This window comes from Pan troglodytes, chromosome 7, assembly GCF_028858775.2.
Source record: "Pan troglodytes isolate AG18354 chromosome 7, NHGRI_mPanTro3-v2.0_pri, whole genome shotgun sequence".
Taxonomy (NCBI): Eukaryota; Metazoa; Chordata; class Mammalia; order Primates; family Hominidae; genus Pan; species Pan troglodytes.
Window position 1 is genome coordinate 78,211,602 of NC_072405.2, and position 18,310 is coordinate 78,229,911.

Genomic DNA, 18,310 nt, shown 5'->3' on the forward strand with positions numbered 1-18,310 from the left:
TTAATTTTGTTATTTTTTATATGCTTATGCTTTTAGAATTAGAATATTCAATAGATCATACAGGCATTTTAATAAAGGAAATGTCACTGTTTCATGTTTCATACTTTACTTTGAAAATAACTGTTGGCATGTGAAAATGGCAGGGAAGTACCTAATACAAACGACTTAAATATTTAAAGCATTAGCCTTACTTCATCATAAAAGAATGACATCGACAAACACCCCTCCACAATCAGTAAGAGCTGGGTTTGCTTGTTGTTGTCAATCTTCAAACCATGAATGCTCTAATCCACATGGAAGTGTCTCTCTAGGAAGCCAGGTGTATATGAATCCCACATGTCTGGGATTTCCATAAGTGATAATGACAATATTTACTGTTGAATTTCTGGTTCTGCAAGTTTTTCTGGACATGACAAACAGGTTTGATGAAATTTTTAATGTTTAGTAATACAAAATACTGTATACTCAAATGCTAAGATATATGTTTCGGGAAAGGTAAAGCTTTGTTTTGAAGTTTAAACATGTCAATGAAGTAATTCAGGATCTCCATGTGATTTTAGCAAAGTCATCCAAATTAGGGGGACATTTTCTCCGATCCTTTTTCATACAAATGATTTTTGTATGAAATCATTCTGTATGAAATGATTTTGGGAATCAAGTAGTTGGAGTATATAAAGTGATTTAAATTCCTCACTATGGTTCTGTCTAGCCACAACCTATCACATACTCCATCCAAAGCACTATTCCTGGAGCTTGATTTTTAACTGTGCCAAAATTGCCAACATGGTGGATCTTGATGGATTCCTGAAGGGTGGCACTTCTCCCACTCCCAGCCACCGCTGACCTCTTCAGCATCCTGGTCCACAGCCGATGTCTGTCACAGCATCCGCCTGCAGGAGCAATGGAAGATGTTCTCAGTCCCAGCCTGGAACTGGGGCACTGGGACAGTGTGTCTTGGCAGTCCTGTGGCCTGGACCTTCCCTCTCATCAAGCCAGCCCAGTCAGCAGTGCATGCACACCAGCTACACAGACATAATCACGGTTGCTTCAGAGCATTTGTGTCTGGCTCCCACTTCATGGGACAACTTAAAATAACAATGAAGTTGGGCTTTTTGCTTGGGGTGAGGAGTCAGTGTGTGTAGAAAAGGGAAGAATTGATATTTGTATTTGAAAACCAATATCAACATTTTAAGTCTTACAGCATAGAAAAGGTAGTTGACCTCTGTTCTCTCCTCCAGCTTTTGGACTTCAGATGTAGATTACAGAGAAGAAGATGGAGGAGGCAGGAGAAAATTTAATGTGATGGGGTTGAGGTGAGCACCTAGGGCAACCACAGCCACGTCGGCACACTCCTTGCAGGAAGTACTTGATGGCATCCTGCCGTTTGCTCAGCAACAACCTTGTAAACTAGTCGGAGTGGGGAGCGCTATTAGAAGCTCCATTTTACAGATGAGAAACGCAAACCAAAAAAGGATAAATGACTTGCTCAGGCTAAGCTGTGGCAAAATCCAAATGTTTTCCCACATGTTCAAGTCTAGAGCTCTTTCCCTTCTCATCTTTATCATCCTCACCCCTGCCTTGTGAATCTGATTATGAGGGTTCAGCTTTACAATTCATATCATTCCTATGAAATAATTGTTGTAATAACTGAGAATCAGCACCGTTTGCATTTCAGGCACCCAAGGCCTGAAACCTACAGAAGCGAAGAGCTTCAGCTTAAAACAAAACTGAGCCCTTCCACTTATCGGACAGACATTGTCCTGTCCACTGCTCTCAACAGCTCTGAATAAATAACTATGAGTTTTATTACAGAATCATTTTAGTAAGGTTTGCCAATAAAAAAATCAATGGCACAATCACAGTGGGAATATATACAGGGTAAGGCAGTGTTATTGACTGACATTAATCATTGCACAGCCATTAAAAGGTGCTCGATGCTTTCCTTACTGGTACACACTAACACAGTGGAGTGAAGAGATTCAGATTCCTGCACACCGTCATCTGTCTCTACCCAGAGAATCCATAGAGATCAGAGGCAACAATTAACGCCACCATGGCAGTCAGCAGCTAAAGACAGACAGATCCACAGCCCACTCATGCCTCATCTGTGCCTGAGCCACTGAGACCATTTCAGCCTTGAGGGGAGGGTAGGAGACAGGTGTTAATGTCAGTCAGTATCTCTTCTAAGAGGCGAGAAGAATCAAAAGATGAGACTGCAGAAAGAGAGACCTATCGCGACTGCAAGCAGACGTCAATTCTGTTTCTCATCTTGAAAATGTCAATGTCACAGCCAGCATTCAGCCTAGATAGAGCTCAAGAGCATGGTCTCTGGGAAGACTGCCTGCATTTACTTCTGGGTTCTGCTACTGAGGGTCTGTGTGGCCCTAGGCACAGCATGATTTAGCCTTCTGCACCTCCATTTCATTATCTGTGATATAGGAATAATAGCCACTAGCACCCACCACAAAGGATTATTGTCTGGATCAAATTAATTGCTCATGTGAAGCACTTAGAAGAGAACCTGGCTGAGAGTAAGTAGAAAATCAATGTTTCTTTTTCCTGTCTACAATATACCTTATAGTCTTGGCAGTGATCTAAGCCACCTAGATCACTCAAAATGAGGCACCCACTACAGTCTCTTCCAGCTCTAGGTTTCCCTGATTCTGTGTCCAACCTAGAATACTTCTCCAGGTGAGATTCACTGAGAGGCAGCTTCAGCTTCACCCAGGTTTCGTTAGAAACACAAATTCTCAGGCCCCATCCTGGACTTACTAAGCCAGTATCTTGGGGTGGGTACAGGATTCTAGGGCTTATTATGCCCTTCAGGTGATTTTTTAAAGTTGGTCAAGCATTGTCTCAGAATCTCTTTACTGAGAACCTTCAAGCCAGATTCCCACTTTTTGTTTTGTTTTTATGAGACAGAGTCTCGCTTTGTCCCCCAGGCTGAAGTGCAGTGGTGCGATCTTGGCTCACTGCAACCTCTGCCTCCTGGGTTCAAGCAATTCTCCTGCCTCAGCTTCCCAAGTAGCTGGGTCTACAGGCACATGCCATCATGCTGGCTAATTTTTGTATTTTCAGTAGGGACAGGGTTTTACCATGTCCGCCAGACTGGTCTTGAATTCCACGCCTCAGGTGATTTGCCCACCTTGGCCTCCCAAAGTGCCGGGATTACAGGCGTGAGCCACTGAGCCCGGCCCAAGATTCCCACTTTCAAGGACCCCAGTGGTGGAGCTGTACTCTTAACAGTGCCTATGGGGATCCAGTGTTGTCTTGGTTCCTTTTGACGTGTGGACTGGTGGGAGCCAGGGCATCTGGAGGGATTGCTTGGGAGCCCTACACAATCAGCTCAGTTAGTTAAGAAAAGGATGATACTGAGAATGAGAGGAGAATCCTAGCTGGGGCACTTCTAGCAGTGATGAATTGGGATAAGTTTTAGCCCCTGTTTTTATATTATTTTGACTTTAAATCAGATTTCTACCTCTGTCCCATATTTGTAGTCTAAATGAGTCTGTAAACTAGAGATTACAGTGCTGTGATTCAGAACCTTGGATGATGGCCTCAGCTGCATTTTTCTTTTATTTGAATTCTGCTAAGGCTCATAAAGGAAACTGGGAGCGTGTTCTTTGAAATAGACTACTGGACAATGAAAAGCCATCAACGGGGTTTGCTGTTTTCCCCAAATTCAAGATACTCAGTAACTAACTACTGCAGAGATCTAAAGAGGAGCAATGAGACATGGTAGACATCTTCAGTGTCACCTTTCACCCTCTTTCCACTTCTACATCTCCGTTCATCCACTTATCTACAGGATATTCCCCCTGTGTGATCAACCAACACAAATATAAAATGCAACATTTCTAAAATGGGGTTTTAAAATCTCCCATAAGACATATTCCTTTTTAGTTACTTCTTCACCATCAGTGAAACTATTGGTTTCCAGTTTTCTTCTCACGGTGAAAACTTCAAGGTGTTAGCCAACTCCCAGCCTTCTCATGCATCACCACATCACTTGAGTCTGCTTCTTAGGGTCGCTCTGTGTCAGAGGCATGGTTGTCCGAGTTCTTCTTTCCTCAGGGCTAGACGGCTTCAGCGACCTCATCTGTACCCTTCGTGGACCAGCAGCGGTGTGCCCTCCTCAATCCACACACCACCATTGCAACAGCAACGCCTCTCGAGGGGATTGCAATCCACTGCAGCAGCAACACCTTACAAAGACTTTTTTCTTAACATGCCGTTCGTGTCTTTGACACAGAACATAACTCTACCTTTGTTTTTTTTATTCTATCACATCCAGTATCTCTGCCCAGCCTTCAAGCTATTTGCTAAATCTGCTTTCCACATTTCATGAAGAGAATTCTCCATATTTCTCTTCATGCCAGGAAATCAATGTGTTGTTCTCATCACTCTACTTGTTTCTTCCCACCTCCAGAGCATCACACATGTCACTCGCCGCAATCCCCCAATGATATACTTCACCCATCCGACATTTACTTCCTCCTTTTTTTCCATCTGTCCTCATCTCTCATTTCAGAACTCTTATTAAGCCATCAATCCAAGTTCCCTCTATTTTTATATGCCCTGCTACTGCTGTATTCACATTGTTACGTGTGCATTGCTTTGCAAATATCCCCAAGTGATTTTTCTATGTAGGTTCTCGTCTAGAGAATTTATTACTGAAGACCAGAGGCAGAAAATTTCCCATTTCTTTTGTTTATGCTACACTTGGGAGATCAGCCCGGAATGCTGAGGTTGATAGAATGTTTTGCATGAAGTAGGCACTCAAGACATGTTATTCACTGACTACAAAAGGTTGCTTGATGCCCTGAAGACAACCAGAAGAGAAAGAGCAGTTAGGATTGCTCCTAGCCGAGGCATATTTTAGGGAGCTCTAATGAGACCCAATTAGAAACCCTCCTCCTGTTCTCATATGCGTCATGTGAACGGTAAAAGCTAGTATATGAAGACACGGGGCTAACTGTGGCTTTTTGGACTGTTGCATGCTTCTCTTCTGCCCTGAATGCTTGCCTGGTTTGCATTACGATTTCCTTCCTTGCTGGAAAACATAGACTTTCTTCCTTTCTTTGGAAGAAGTGGGACCTGTTGGAAATCTGAGGCTCCAAGATTCAAATGCAATGGGCTTGGCTGTAGTGCTCTGTAGTACACTTCTTGACAAGTCCTGAAAAGACTATTGAATTCTGGCCTGTGCTTTTCTGCAGTGTTTGGATGTGTTTCAGCTGCAGTGTTTGGCTGGACAGAGTAATCGAAATAGTCTTTTTTTTTTTTTTTCCTTCCTCAGCAATCTTACGTTACCAGTTCATCCTTAAAGTTAAAATGGAATATTTTACAACCATGCAAATACTTTCGAGTGCAATCGAATTATAGCTCTTTCACAAGCAAACAGCCTATCTTTAAAAATTGTGCATAAATAGGTCAAAATATAAATTGATGTTGTTATCCTAATAGAAAAACTGGCAAACATTTGGTGAGCTTGCTAGAGGGTACCAACTTGCATTGAAGATCTTTTTTAATTATTATTAAACAAACACAGGCATTTTGATGGGACTTAATATGGAAGAAATTTTTTTCTCTTTTCTTTCATACGATTAAAATGCTATGGTAGTAATCTACACTAGTAATCTAGTAGCAATGTCACTAGTAGATTGCATTTGTGCTGGGCTGGGGGTTTTGATGCTGTGTTTCAGGCTATTGTTCTCTGGTAATCTTCAAAGGGCTGCTGGCCTTTGAATCTGCTCCATATCTAAAATTCTAGCTTTAATTATCAGATTAGCCTGCATTTCTTTTTCTTTGTGATTACAGGGGGGAGAAGTATGTTTATTATTCTGCAAAATACTTGAGATGGTAGGATCTCAAATGCTTAATTTTGTTGTAGAAATGAGAGCTGATCAAATTATAGACTCCTTTAAGCTAAGGAAAGGAAATGAATAAGTCAGGGAAACAGAGGCACTGAGGGGCACAATCGAAATAGGCATTCATGTGCTGCACTTCGCTAAACAATGCTGGCACTGTGCCTTTCAGGGTCCCTGCAAGTCATGAACAAAACGAGAAAGATTATGGAACATGGGGGGGCCACCTTCATCAATGCCTTTGTGACTACACCCATGTGCTGCCCGTCACGGTCCTCCATGCTCACCGGGAAGTATGTGCACAATCACAATGTCTACACCAACAACGAGAACTGCTCTTCCCCCTCGTGGCAGGCCATGCATGAGCCTCGGACTTTTGCTGTATATCTTAACAACACTGGCTACAGAACAGGTAAGGGATGACGTTTCTAGCCCATGAACGTCTTGTAATATGTCTTAGACTCAGGAAGAAGTGTCGTGTAATGAAAGGCATGAAGTTCCAACAAATACCTAAAAAAGGATCAAGTGTTTTTAAACTGCTTGACATCTACCCCAGGGTCTGGGACACAGTAAATGATCAAAATTATTTATTATTTATTAACTAATGAAAAACTGATGGGTAAATCAATCATGTGTACCTTGTTGATTCATGTATTTGTTCATTCATAATTAATAGGATTTGGAAAGTTTCTTTAGCTTGTGGTTGTTTTTAGGTCTCAAATGTTCACTTCTACCTTCCAGGAAAGGAAGGCATCCTAACTGCTACACCTCCTATTATTGTTTAACCTACACAGGGCAAGAAGAGGTTTTTGATTAATTGGTTTTTTGAAAATTGGGGACTTCTTTCAAGAGGGATAGTGAACATCATGCCAATCTTTCTGAGAAAAAAGCAAGGTTCCTTCTGGTAATATTAGCCCCAAGGCCCTATCCTCCCAGCACGTAGATGATGTCCTTGGGTTTTTTGTAGCATTTCTTCATAAAAGGACACAACGTTGTTCGTAGAAGGGCTACAGTGCAGACATGGGTTATTGCTTGTTTTTATTTTTCCAGAATCACCTAGGCTTATTCATAAGAATCAAATATGTTATGATTAAAGCTTGTTCAAATGATTTTCAGGCCTACAATTTCTCTATTTTGAAGATTTAAAAGTAAAGGAGTTCAGATAAATATTCTCCTGCATCTCTTTTAAAAGTGAAATTAATCTTTCCCACTGGACTCAGGAAATATATGGCCATTTGCTTCTTTGCAGAGCGCCCTATGGGCACTTAATACTTGTTATTTATGGATGAAAATATTGATTGTGCATATGATAGCACTGTCACTCGCAGACAGCTCAGTCTCGACTCGAAGCAGCTCCTCCCGTGCATCTCAAGGGTGTTTTCTTATGCGTAGGAAAGAAACTAGGTTACATAGAGGTTACAGAGAGTGCCTTATCTGAGTGTGTTTTCTCACATTAGTGATTTAAATTTATAGCACCTTTCATTTGAGGACTCTAAAGCAATTTGCAAATCCATCAAACATCCCTGTAGAGTTCATAGACGGCAAATGTACTTGGCTCTGTTTTATAACTGAGGTGGGGATTTCAAATATTGTGTGACCAGCTCAGAAACAGAATCAGAGGCGGTTCCCTAATACCCGGTTCCTGATTTTAACCATCAAATTGTGTTTTGCTTATGGGAAGTGTTGTGTGAAATCAGTGCCTTTCACCTCCCAGGTTCCCTGTAATGTAATCCCTAGTAGCAAACATGGAACTGGAACGACTGGGACTCTCACATATCCAGAGTGAAATGGATGACATTTGTCATAAGAAATAGAGATTGAGGGTGAGACAGGGCCCTGCCAGGACTTAGAGCAGTCAACTAGGGTTTGCTAATTTGTTTCAGGGCTAAATTAGGAAGGGCAAGAAAGAAGGGAATTCCATTTTGCCATTATCTCACCTAATTCCTAGGGCAATCTTGAAAGAAAGGAATTTCCCATGTTACTAATGAAAAAACCGAGACTCAGAAAGGCTAATTGTCTATGGTCATGAGCTAGTCAGTGATGGAATGAACCCAGCACATCTGACTCCAAAGTCTTTCCTCTGTTCATTGTCTTATTTATTTATGTAGTGATTCTCTTCTGCCTCATTCCAAAACGCCTTCCAGAGATACAGACTTTAGAAGCTACAGACCCATGAGGACCCTGGCAAACAGAAACAAAGAGTAGAACTAGCTAAAGTCAAGGCAAAGATTGCTGTACAAACTGCTTGCTGTGGAGCTGTAGGGAAAGGTGGAATATTTAGAACTAAGCATCCAGATGGTAAGAGCAAAAATGGAAACACCATCCATTGTAAAGTTCACCCAGTCACCGGGATAAGAACAATTCAGTTGCCTCTAAGTATGTTTCCTGGTACTTGCTTCGGTTATACTGTGCTATATCCACCTTAAGAGGGATTGAGAGAGTTTAACTAAAACTCAAAGATGATTTAGTTCCATTTCCTTATTTTTAGAGGAGCAAATTTACACCCACAAGAATAAAGTGACTGAAGTGACAGATCTGACTGACGTTTTTTATTTATTTATTTATTTTATTATTATTATACTTTAAGTTTTAGGGTACATGTGCACAATGTGCAGGTTAGTTACATATGTATATGTGTGCCATGCTGGTGTGCTGCACCCATTAACTCGTCATTTAGCATTAGGTATATCTCCTAATGCTATCCCTCCCCCCTCCCCCCACCCCACAACTGACTGACGTTCTAATGGGAAGAGCCGGCACCCGGACCTTAGTCTTCAGGGCTCTCTCCAGTGTGCTAATCAAACCTTAAGAATTGGGTCTGGGATGAAACTGTGTACACACCGGAAGGCTTACCTGTTACCTCAATGGACTGTCACTTTTTTGTGCAGCCCGAGAAATTTGTTTCAGTCGATGTCTTCTCCAGGGAGAGTAGATTTGCTCCTGGAAACTAAATCTGATTCTAAACCTTTTCCCCAGGGTTTAGACACTTAGGTAATAATACAATTTATAGTGAGTCATCCTCCAAAATAAAAGGAATTCTTTAAGGGAAATAAAGACTTTTCCAAAAACTTAGTTAACAGTAGGAAAAGGGGCTGGGTGCGGTGGCTCACGCCTGTAATCCCAGCACTTTAGGAGGACAAGGCTGGCGGATCACGAGGTCAGGAGATCGAGACCATCCTGGCTATCACGGTGAAACCGTCTCTACTAAAAATAGAAAAAATTAGCCAGGCGTGGTGGTGGACGCCTGTAGTCCCAGCTACTTGGGAGGCTGAGGCAGGAGAATGGCGTGAACCTGGGAGGCAGAGCTTGCAGTGAGCCAAGATCGTGCCACTGCACTCCAGTCTGGGTGACAAAGCGAGACTCTGTCTCAAAAAAAAAAAAAAAAAGAAAGAAAGAAAAACCAGTAGGAAAAGGATAATATGGGCTCAGGAAAACAAATCTAGATTTGCCTATTAGTAAATCAGAAAAAATAAAAATTGGGGCTGGGTGCAGTGGCTCACACCTGTAATCCCAGCACTTTGGGAGGCTGAGATGGGCGTATCACCTGAGGTCAGGAGTTCGAGCCTGGCCAAAATAGCAAAACCCCATCTCTACTGAAAATACAGAAATTAGCCAGGTGTGTTGGTGCATGCTTGTAATCCCAGCTACTCAGGAGGCTGAGGCAGGAGAATCACTTGAACCAAGGAGGCAGAGGTTGCAGTGAGCCGAGATCGCACCATTGCACTCCAGCCTGGGCAACAAAGCAAGACTCTGTCACACACACACACACACACAAAATGGGAAGACTGAAATGGCAGTGATAGAGATCTCTATAATTTAAATTTATCCTTGATGGGAAAACATTACAGTATCTCAGACAATTAGGAAGTAAAAATGTCTTCATGACAATAGTTATTGATCCAACCATGGACAACAACCCATTTGAAAATACACAAATAAGTACACACAAGTGGCAGGAATCTTAGAAAATTAAGAGAATTGGTAGGTAGATATTAAACCAATGTAATTATGAGACACTAAACTAGTAGGGAGAAAGTCAATGTGTAAAGATTCTATTGCTTTCCTAATAATGAATTTATTATTTGGAACATTTAGCTACAAACCTAAGAAAAATGACAGAAACTGAAATATGTACTATACATACATAAATATCCATCTAGAGAGTAAGTTTTATGTAGAATAACTCAGAGAAAACAAATTACTAAAGGGCTTATTTTGGGAGGCGTCCAGAATCCATGGATTTAAATGAGTTGAATTAATCCAATATTATATTTACCATTGTATGGCATGAGTTTTCTCTTTCAGAACTGAGGCATATTTTTGGACTGGCTATAGCCTAAATTTTTCTAACTTTACTCATGGAAAATATGAGTCTATGAGAGCATGAATGTTCAAGAAGGGGAAAATGCAGTAACATGTCGACTGCACTTCATATTCTGACAAGTGAAATAGGAATGAGATTGGATTATATATCATAAAAATGATTATCCTGCCTGAAATCAGCTCCAAAAAAATTAACTTAAATTTATTATGAGGATATCAACATTAATATAAAACCTGGCTTAGGTTTTAAGGTAAAAATAATTATCCATGGTTGAGTGATAGCATTAAGTATTTAACAACAACAAAAAAAAACTGAAGCAAGATTGAAAACATCGTGGAATCACATTCTACCTTGATTTGTTTTGAGGACTTGGACTGGCCAGTTTTCCAATCTGTATGATGCAGAGATTGGCCTAGAATGATTCCTAAGTTTTCTTTCTTGTCCAAAGTTACAGTGTGTTATAACTTTATTATACTCATGGTAATTATAATATTGATTCATTTAACAATTGTGGTATTTGAATTATAATCCTAACACATGGTACATAAAATCACATATGAGTTAAATCTTAATCACATGAGTTCTACCTCACATCACTGAGGTAGGAGGGACAATATTTAATAGACAGCTGCAATAAATATTTTTGTGAAGAATTCTTTTGTCATAAATCAAAATCATAGACCTTAGTTCTGAAAAAGAAAAATTATTTCAAATAATGGTAAATACAATATTGGATCAAAAATTTTTTTGTCTTTTTACGTTACAAAATTTATGTTACTTATAGCAAGTATATTTATTCTCTAATATGAGATTTTTTAAATGTAGAGTTCACTTAAAGTAAGACAAACTAATATTCTTAATTTTATTATGATGTAGATTCTTGATACATGCATAAACATGAGAAATGTCATACATTTATTAAACCACAGTGTGCTTGGAACACACTAGACATTGGGATGAAGACATTTAAAGGAAGATTCCTGTCTTCACTAGACTTACAATCTAGTTGGGGAAACCAGACTGCTGTATACAAACTGACATTAATCATAATTTTAACTTGGTTCAAAATTATTTATATTTATAGTTACTAGCATGAAATCCATCACCCTAAGTCTATCAATTACATGGATTAAAATCTCAATATATCTTTTGATACATTGAATAAGATTTGACTTTTCTGCGGCATCAGATCTTTGGGTTAGTTACTATTGCTGGCTTTAAAATAAATTCTTTGGCTTCAGGTAGTTCCTGGAAATTTTTCTAAGCATTATGGAACAGGTTGTCCTAGACAGAAGTAGCATGGCCTAAAGCCAACAATAATTACAATCAGGTCTTCTGATCTTTCTCCCTGCCTCCCAACCCCCACCACCTTCTTAAACAGCTGTGAAGGGAAGTGCTTAATGGTATCCAAAACAAAGAGGATGGGTAAATGGCACATTAGTTATGTATTCAGATAGTAGGAGTTGAATTGAATTGCCAATGCCGAAGGATAGAAAAATATTGAACTATACGTAACCTACATGTAGACATAATGGCAGTAAGGGCAAGAAAGCTAAATTCACCTTAGGAAGGGAAAAAGAGATTTAATACATCTGGAGGAAAATAATTAGAAGGCCAGATAATCAATTGCAGAGCGCCGCCAGGAAACATCATGTTGAAAGAAGCCAGGGGTGATTACAAACGAGTCTCAATGTCATGAGGCAACAAAAAGGCCAGAGCAACTGGAGGCCAACAGTGCTGCACCCTGACACCCAAGGCCCCCATCAGCCTTGGAATGAGTGTGATGGGTGAGCGCACATCTGGAATACTGAGTACATTTCTTACGCTCCGTTAACACAGAGACACCAAAAACCTGGAGGGAGTTCTGAAGCAAATAACAAGGACTATTAAAAGACTTGAAGGAATAGTTTATAAGGGAAGGATTAAGTCAAAGGGGAATGCCATGGCAATGGGTAGAAAACAGTACAAAATATCCTACAAAGTAAAACAATGAGGAAAGGGCAGGAATGACTTGGGGAGAGGAAACAAAAAAACCCCAACAATGAAGTAACTTAAAGTGCAGAAAAAAAATTTAAACTAATTAAGCAGAAAAATGTAAGCCAAATGGAGGAGTTTGTTGCCACAAAATAAGTAGTAGTGGGGAAGAAAATATGTAACCTCCGAAGAGATATTTTCAAGGGCACAAGTGCAGAACTCTAGTGTGAGATTTCCTTACACTGCAGGATGGAAAATCATGTACAATAAGACAGGGCCAAAAGAATACTGCTAATGGTGATGCTAATAACAATATTAGTTGTAGGAGCACTTAACAAGCCCTTGTTTTGTGCCAGGCACTGTTTTCAGTGCTTTACATATGTGTTGATGCATTTAATCCTCAAAACAATCCTGCCACCATTATTATTATCACCATAGTGGCTTTGCAGAAGGGGAGTTGGGGGAGGGAGAAGTGAAGTAACTTGCATGTAGATGGATACCCTAGCAAGTAGCAGAGCCAGAATTTGAACCCAAGCAGGCTGGCTCTAGGGTTTATATTCTCAATCACTACGCTTTTTGCCTTCTTGGGAAAAAAAAAAAAAAAGGAAAGAAAAGTGGGATAAACCCGTAGGGATGAGGAGGAGGCCAAGGAAAGCACGGGGCCTGAGGCTGTTAAGTGCAAGCTTTTTGGAAACAATCCCTTTTGAACGTTAGTGGGGTGTGGCCTTGGTCTGCTGCCTGTGGCTCCAAGTCATACTGCATTTTGTTGGAAAAGGAAAATCATCTTGTGGTTCTATGTGAAAAGGTCAGTTCGTCTCTAAGACAGGAATTCCTCATTAAAAGAATTCCAACTACACATAGTCAGCACAGAAGGAAATCCTGAGTCACCTGATGTGAGACCCTTTGACACTTTGCCCTACACTGATCAACGTGCTCAGTGCCCCTGGCAGAATGCTTAAGCAGCGGGCACTTGGCTGACTGTAGACCTAATTGGTTCACTCATTCACAGAGTCAACAAATAAACATTCGTTCAACAAACAAACATTGCCATGTTTCTCAGACTGGAGTCTAGATTCTTTTAAAAATAATGTAATAAGAAATAACAATTTTAGAAACTCTAAAGCTCTATTCTATGAAAATGTTTTGAAGGCCAAATCAACTTTTAAAAATATGATGATTTGATTGGGCGCAGCGCCTCATGCCTGTAATCCCAGCACTTTGGGAGGCCTAGGCAGATGGATCGATCACCTGAGGTCAGGAGTTCGAGACCAACCTGACCAATATGGTGAAACCCCATCTCTACTTAAAAAAAAAAAAAAAAAAAAAAATTAGCCAGGTGTAGTGGCGTGCGCCTGTAGTCCCAGCTACTTGGGAGTCTGAGACAGGAGAATCGCTTGAACCCAAGAGGCAGAGGTTGCAGTGAGCCGAGATCACACCACTGTACTCTAGCCTGGTCAACAGGGTAAGACTCCATCTCAAAAAAATAAAAAAGATAATTCAAGCAAAATCACAAAATTTTTAAAGTCTAGACCTCGTAAAGTCCCCAGAATACATTGGATTCATGAACCCAAATTCAAGAAACAAAAAGGATGGAGCCCTGAACTGTGTGCAAGGATGGAGAGTGCCTCAGAGATAAGGCAGAGGCAATGTTTGCCCTCAAAAAGCTTACAGTCTAGCAGGTGTTCAGCTTCTATATGAACATGACTATACCACAATGGAGAAAGGGAAGATGACATTACAACCACAAAGACAGTGTTGTGGAATTAAGACAGAGACTGTGAGTGAAATGGCATCTGCTCTGGCCTTGATATATAAAGAGGCAAATAAAGAGAATTGCACAAGCAAAAATAGAGAGGTGAGAACCAGAGAGCAAATAGAGGAAACATTAGCTGGAGAGAGGGACGATTAACAGAGAAATAGGAGATGGGGTTGGAAAGGGAAGGATTTTGTCCAAACTCAAGGTAGGCCTCTGAGGGCAAGCTAGCAGAGTACACTTGATTCTGCAGGCAATGAGGGTAATCTGAGATTGCGAGAAGAGGGTGAAGTAACCAGAGCAGGTCCTTGGGAAGATTAACCAGTGGCAATCGAAGTGGAAAGACCCTCCATCCTGGCTGGGAAAGTCAGTGAGACCATGAGCATCTGTGAGGGGTGGCAAGTTACCAGGGATGGCAGGAGGGATTTGAGCACTATTTCCAAGGCAGACCTGATAGGGGGTGGCAACTGCCCAGCAAGGGGAGTGCAGGAGCAGGCGAAAGCAGAGGGGGTTCTGGAGGGCCAAGCATGGTTCATGGAGGGTGATTATGCCATTCAGAGGAATGGAGTAAAGCTGAAAGGGAAAACTGGTAATTCCATTTTAGGCAACGGCATTAGGAAGCAAGTAAAACATTCAGATGGAGGAATTCTACAGGTACAGGTGCTCCTTGACTTACGATGGGGTGACATCCCAATAAACCCATCATAAGTTGAAAATAAGGTAAGTCAAAAATGCATTTAATATACTGAACCTACCGAACACCAGAGCTTAGCTTAGCCCAGTCTAACTTAAATGTGCTCAGAACACTTATATTAGCCTACAGTTGGGCAAAATCATCGAACACAAAGCCAATAGGCTTGTAATAAAGTACTGAATAGCTCATAGGATTGATTGAGTACTGTACTGAATGCATACCAATTTTACACCACTGTAAATGTGAAAATCTTCAATTGAACCATTGTAGGTCAGGGACCATCTGTAGTCGTATATCAAAGATAAAAGCAAGCTAAATACCTATACCATAGAGACATCAAAATTATGTACATTAAGTTTAAAATATGTACATTAAGTTTAAAATTCAGAATGTGTGTTTTAAGACCAATGTCAATAAAGTGCTGCAATTCTAGAATTCGTTTCTATTATGCCAAGCCAGTCTTCCAGGAACTACTTTTTTACCATGGATATAAGCAAGGGCACCTATAAAATCTCTTTAATGAAGCCAGGAATTGGCTTTGACATGGAAGGCATCTGGCAACAGCTTTATAACATCAGAAAAACTAAAACTTGCCTACATATGTATATGTATGTATAGGGGTGTGTATGTGTGTGTGTGTACACACACATATATACATACACGCACACATGCTTATACCTATACAGACATATATAAAATAAAGTTTTCCCTAGCCCTTTCTACTTGAAGGGAAAGCTATGTGTGTGGCTAGAGTGACCAAACATTTAGGTTTACCCAGAATCGTGCTTGTTTATTTTCTGTAATTACAGCAATTACAAATAACATCCTCTTTCTCTCTCAAAAGTATTCCAGTACATTTATGACTACCATTCTGCTAGGTTGTAATGGCTTTTTCACTTCAGGAATGAACCCATATTGTTCCTGGAATCCCAGCTGCTTCTTTTCTTCCCGTACCCCTCTCCTGTCATCATCTTTTGCAGAAGACCAAATTTCTAGTCACCCTCTCAGAGAGACCGAGTCAGCCCTGTGGCACAGTGGTCTTTCTTGGAAGTGACATGCCAAAGTTATAAATGTGAAGGCCTTCCAGTGGCTTTTTTAGTGAACTGTGGTGTCTTTGTGACACATATACTTCTCCTATACTATAATTGTCTGAAAATTAGTAATCTATATAGTAACTCTATGTTGACAGAATTTTTATTATCGATAATAGATGTATACATTCATAAAATACACATAACATAAACACGCATTACATACTGTACATGTGATATAAACCCTGACCATATCCCATAAAAATGGAGTTTACCATGGTTCCCTGGTTTGGAAACTTGTACTCTCTGGATATGTAAAAACGAAAACAAGCTTTTCAATAGTGTTTTTATAATTCACAATTCTCAAATAGTAAGTTAGAAAACTTATCACAAAGACTGAACTTTCAGTTCTCCAACACCTGCCCGGTGGTTGCATTCCAAATCTCACGCTACTTCTCTGATTGTTCCATCAACTTAACAAAAGAGCATAGCCTGATTTTACTCCAGTAGGACCATAAGAAATGAATGCACCCAGAGTGCTGTGATCATTATGATGGTTTCATCGAGCTGTAATCCATGTACTTGGATACTACTTCTATTTATTTTTTTAAAATGTGTTTGTGTCACTTTGCCAAAGGATTGGAGTATTACACTAATGTCATTTTGGCATTCACTATTACCTAGGGCAACTTTTGTTTTACCATCTCTTTTTCAAGTCATAATTTTATACTTATCCATTTATTTATGATTAATCATTTTATGTGAAAAAAATAATTCTTTTTTCCCACTGCAGCCTTTTTTGGAAAATACCTCAATGAATATAATGGCAGCTACATCCCCCCTGGGTGGCGAGAATGGCTTGGATTAATCAAGAATTCTCGCTTCTATAATTACACTGTTTGTCACAATGGCATCAAAGAAAAGCATGGATTTGATTATGCAAAGGTAATTTTCAGGCACTTTTACACTGCATCAATTTACTTTGTGCATAATGGGGAAAAGCCATTTTCAGTGAGTTAAACTATCCACAAGATTGGCTTTCTATGTTCTCACAATGTTAGCATGAGAAATGTTAAGGTAATTTTAAACTCTAGGCAAGGAAAAGACTCTCAAGGAACGCTGCCTTTGTGTAGTGATTTCCCTCATTAGGATGAAAGGCAATCAGGCTTTGATGAAAGTATCATCAAGAAAATCAGAATTCTCTGCTCTGTCTTATGATAATTTTTGTCCTCCCAGTTCCCCCGGACCCAACCAAGGACTTGTCCACATAATCAAATGTTCATCTTGTACTGTTTTACTTTTCACTGGGACAAAAGTATATTTTGTCTGTGGCTTCAGATTTAGGCACAAGCATAAGAGCAAATAAATATGATAATTAAAGGTTGAAAAACCACATTCCTTGCTTTTACTCCTGTCTGACCAAGCTTAGTATACGTGACAAGGACACCTTCCCTATCATGGCAAGCGTCCATAAAAGTCTCTAATGCTGTCAATTCTAGGATTTTCAAATCAGTTCAGAGAAACTGAAATCAACATGTCCCATAGTTCTTTGACCAGTGGGTTCTAGTTTTGACTTAAAAATTCACAAAGATTTTGTGATAGCTGACTTAAGTTTAAATTTTTTTCAAATCATAAGAATGAAGGGGAAAATATCTTCGAATTTAGCATGCTTATTTGCCAAAATATCCCCTTCCCTTCCAGCCATACCCATCTCTTCTTCATTTATCTAAAAGAAGCCGAGAATCTGCTCTATCTAGCAACCTCTCCCAACAGGCTAGATCACTTGGTAGAAATTGGAAGGAGAGAACTTGATTTAATGTTGGCATATTGCTGTCTTTATGCTTGGCCTGATTTGAGCACAAGGGACTTGGTGGGAGATAAGATTAAGTCCAGCTCCTTTATACCCTTCAGAAAACAATGAATGCAAATGAATTCATAAACATTGCTAATAGGCTTCCAAACTCATGAAAGTTAAAAGTTAGCAGAGACCTTGGAGGCAAATTTGAGCAATGTCCTCATTTGCAAAGATGAGAAAAAAGCATTCTAGAGTGGCTCAACCACTCATCCTAGGTCATATCCCCGGCTGTGGATACAATGATTGCAAGCAAATGGTGCAGACCACGTGCACTAATTGTCACTGCTCTCCTTTGCTGTCTGTAGGGATGCTTTTTCATGCTCCTTGTCTCTTAACCTTTCTTTCCCTGTTGTCCTAAAGAGAGCAAAGTAATCAAGATTCTCTCCAAATACTAAATCAGCGTAACTTGTTCATTATCACAGCTGATTAAGTGTCAAAGACAACTGTGTCTGAAAAGAATATATATCTTTTTTTAGTGAGGAAAAGAATGAAACAGACACCCCCTTGGAAGAGGAAGGGGATAGCCTGTAGACTTGCCCTAACAATGACATGCGACACACACCATCCCTCTGATACTGCTTTTGCAGCTGTTCTGGTCCTTAAATCCACAACATGTGATTAGCCATGCCTGGAAGCCTTCAACATTTGCAAATATTGCCTAAACACTTTCTGAATAAAGTTTATACTGGAGCTCCAAGCCAATGACACACACTTAAAAGAAGCAGGTGGTTTAAGTTTTCATCTTTTCTTTCCTTTTCATTCCATTTCCTCCCTCCCTCTTACAGACCTGCATCAGCCCCCCTGACTGTGGGTTA

The 18,310-nt window shown here is 40.1% G+C and overlaps 1 protein-coding gene across 11 annotated transcripts in view; it reads left to right on the forward strand.

Annotated features, from left to right (window-relative positions):
* SULF1 (sulfatase 1) overlaps positions 1 to 18,310 on the forward strand; it is a 193,716-nt gene that overhangs the window by 103,367 nt on the left and 72,039 nt on the right. For all 11 annotated transcript variants that reach the window (XM_003311746.6, XM_003311747.6, XM_024345182.3 and 8 more), the window contains 2 exons: positions 6,037 to 6,276; positions 16,434 to 16,585. In XM_003311746.6, coding sequence (XP_003311794.4) covers positions 6,037 to 6,276; positions 16,434 to 16,585 — 392 coding nt within the window. The remainder of the gene's footprint in view (positions 1 to 6,036; positions 6,277 to 16,433; positions 16,586 to 18,310) is intronic.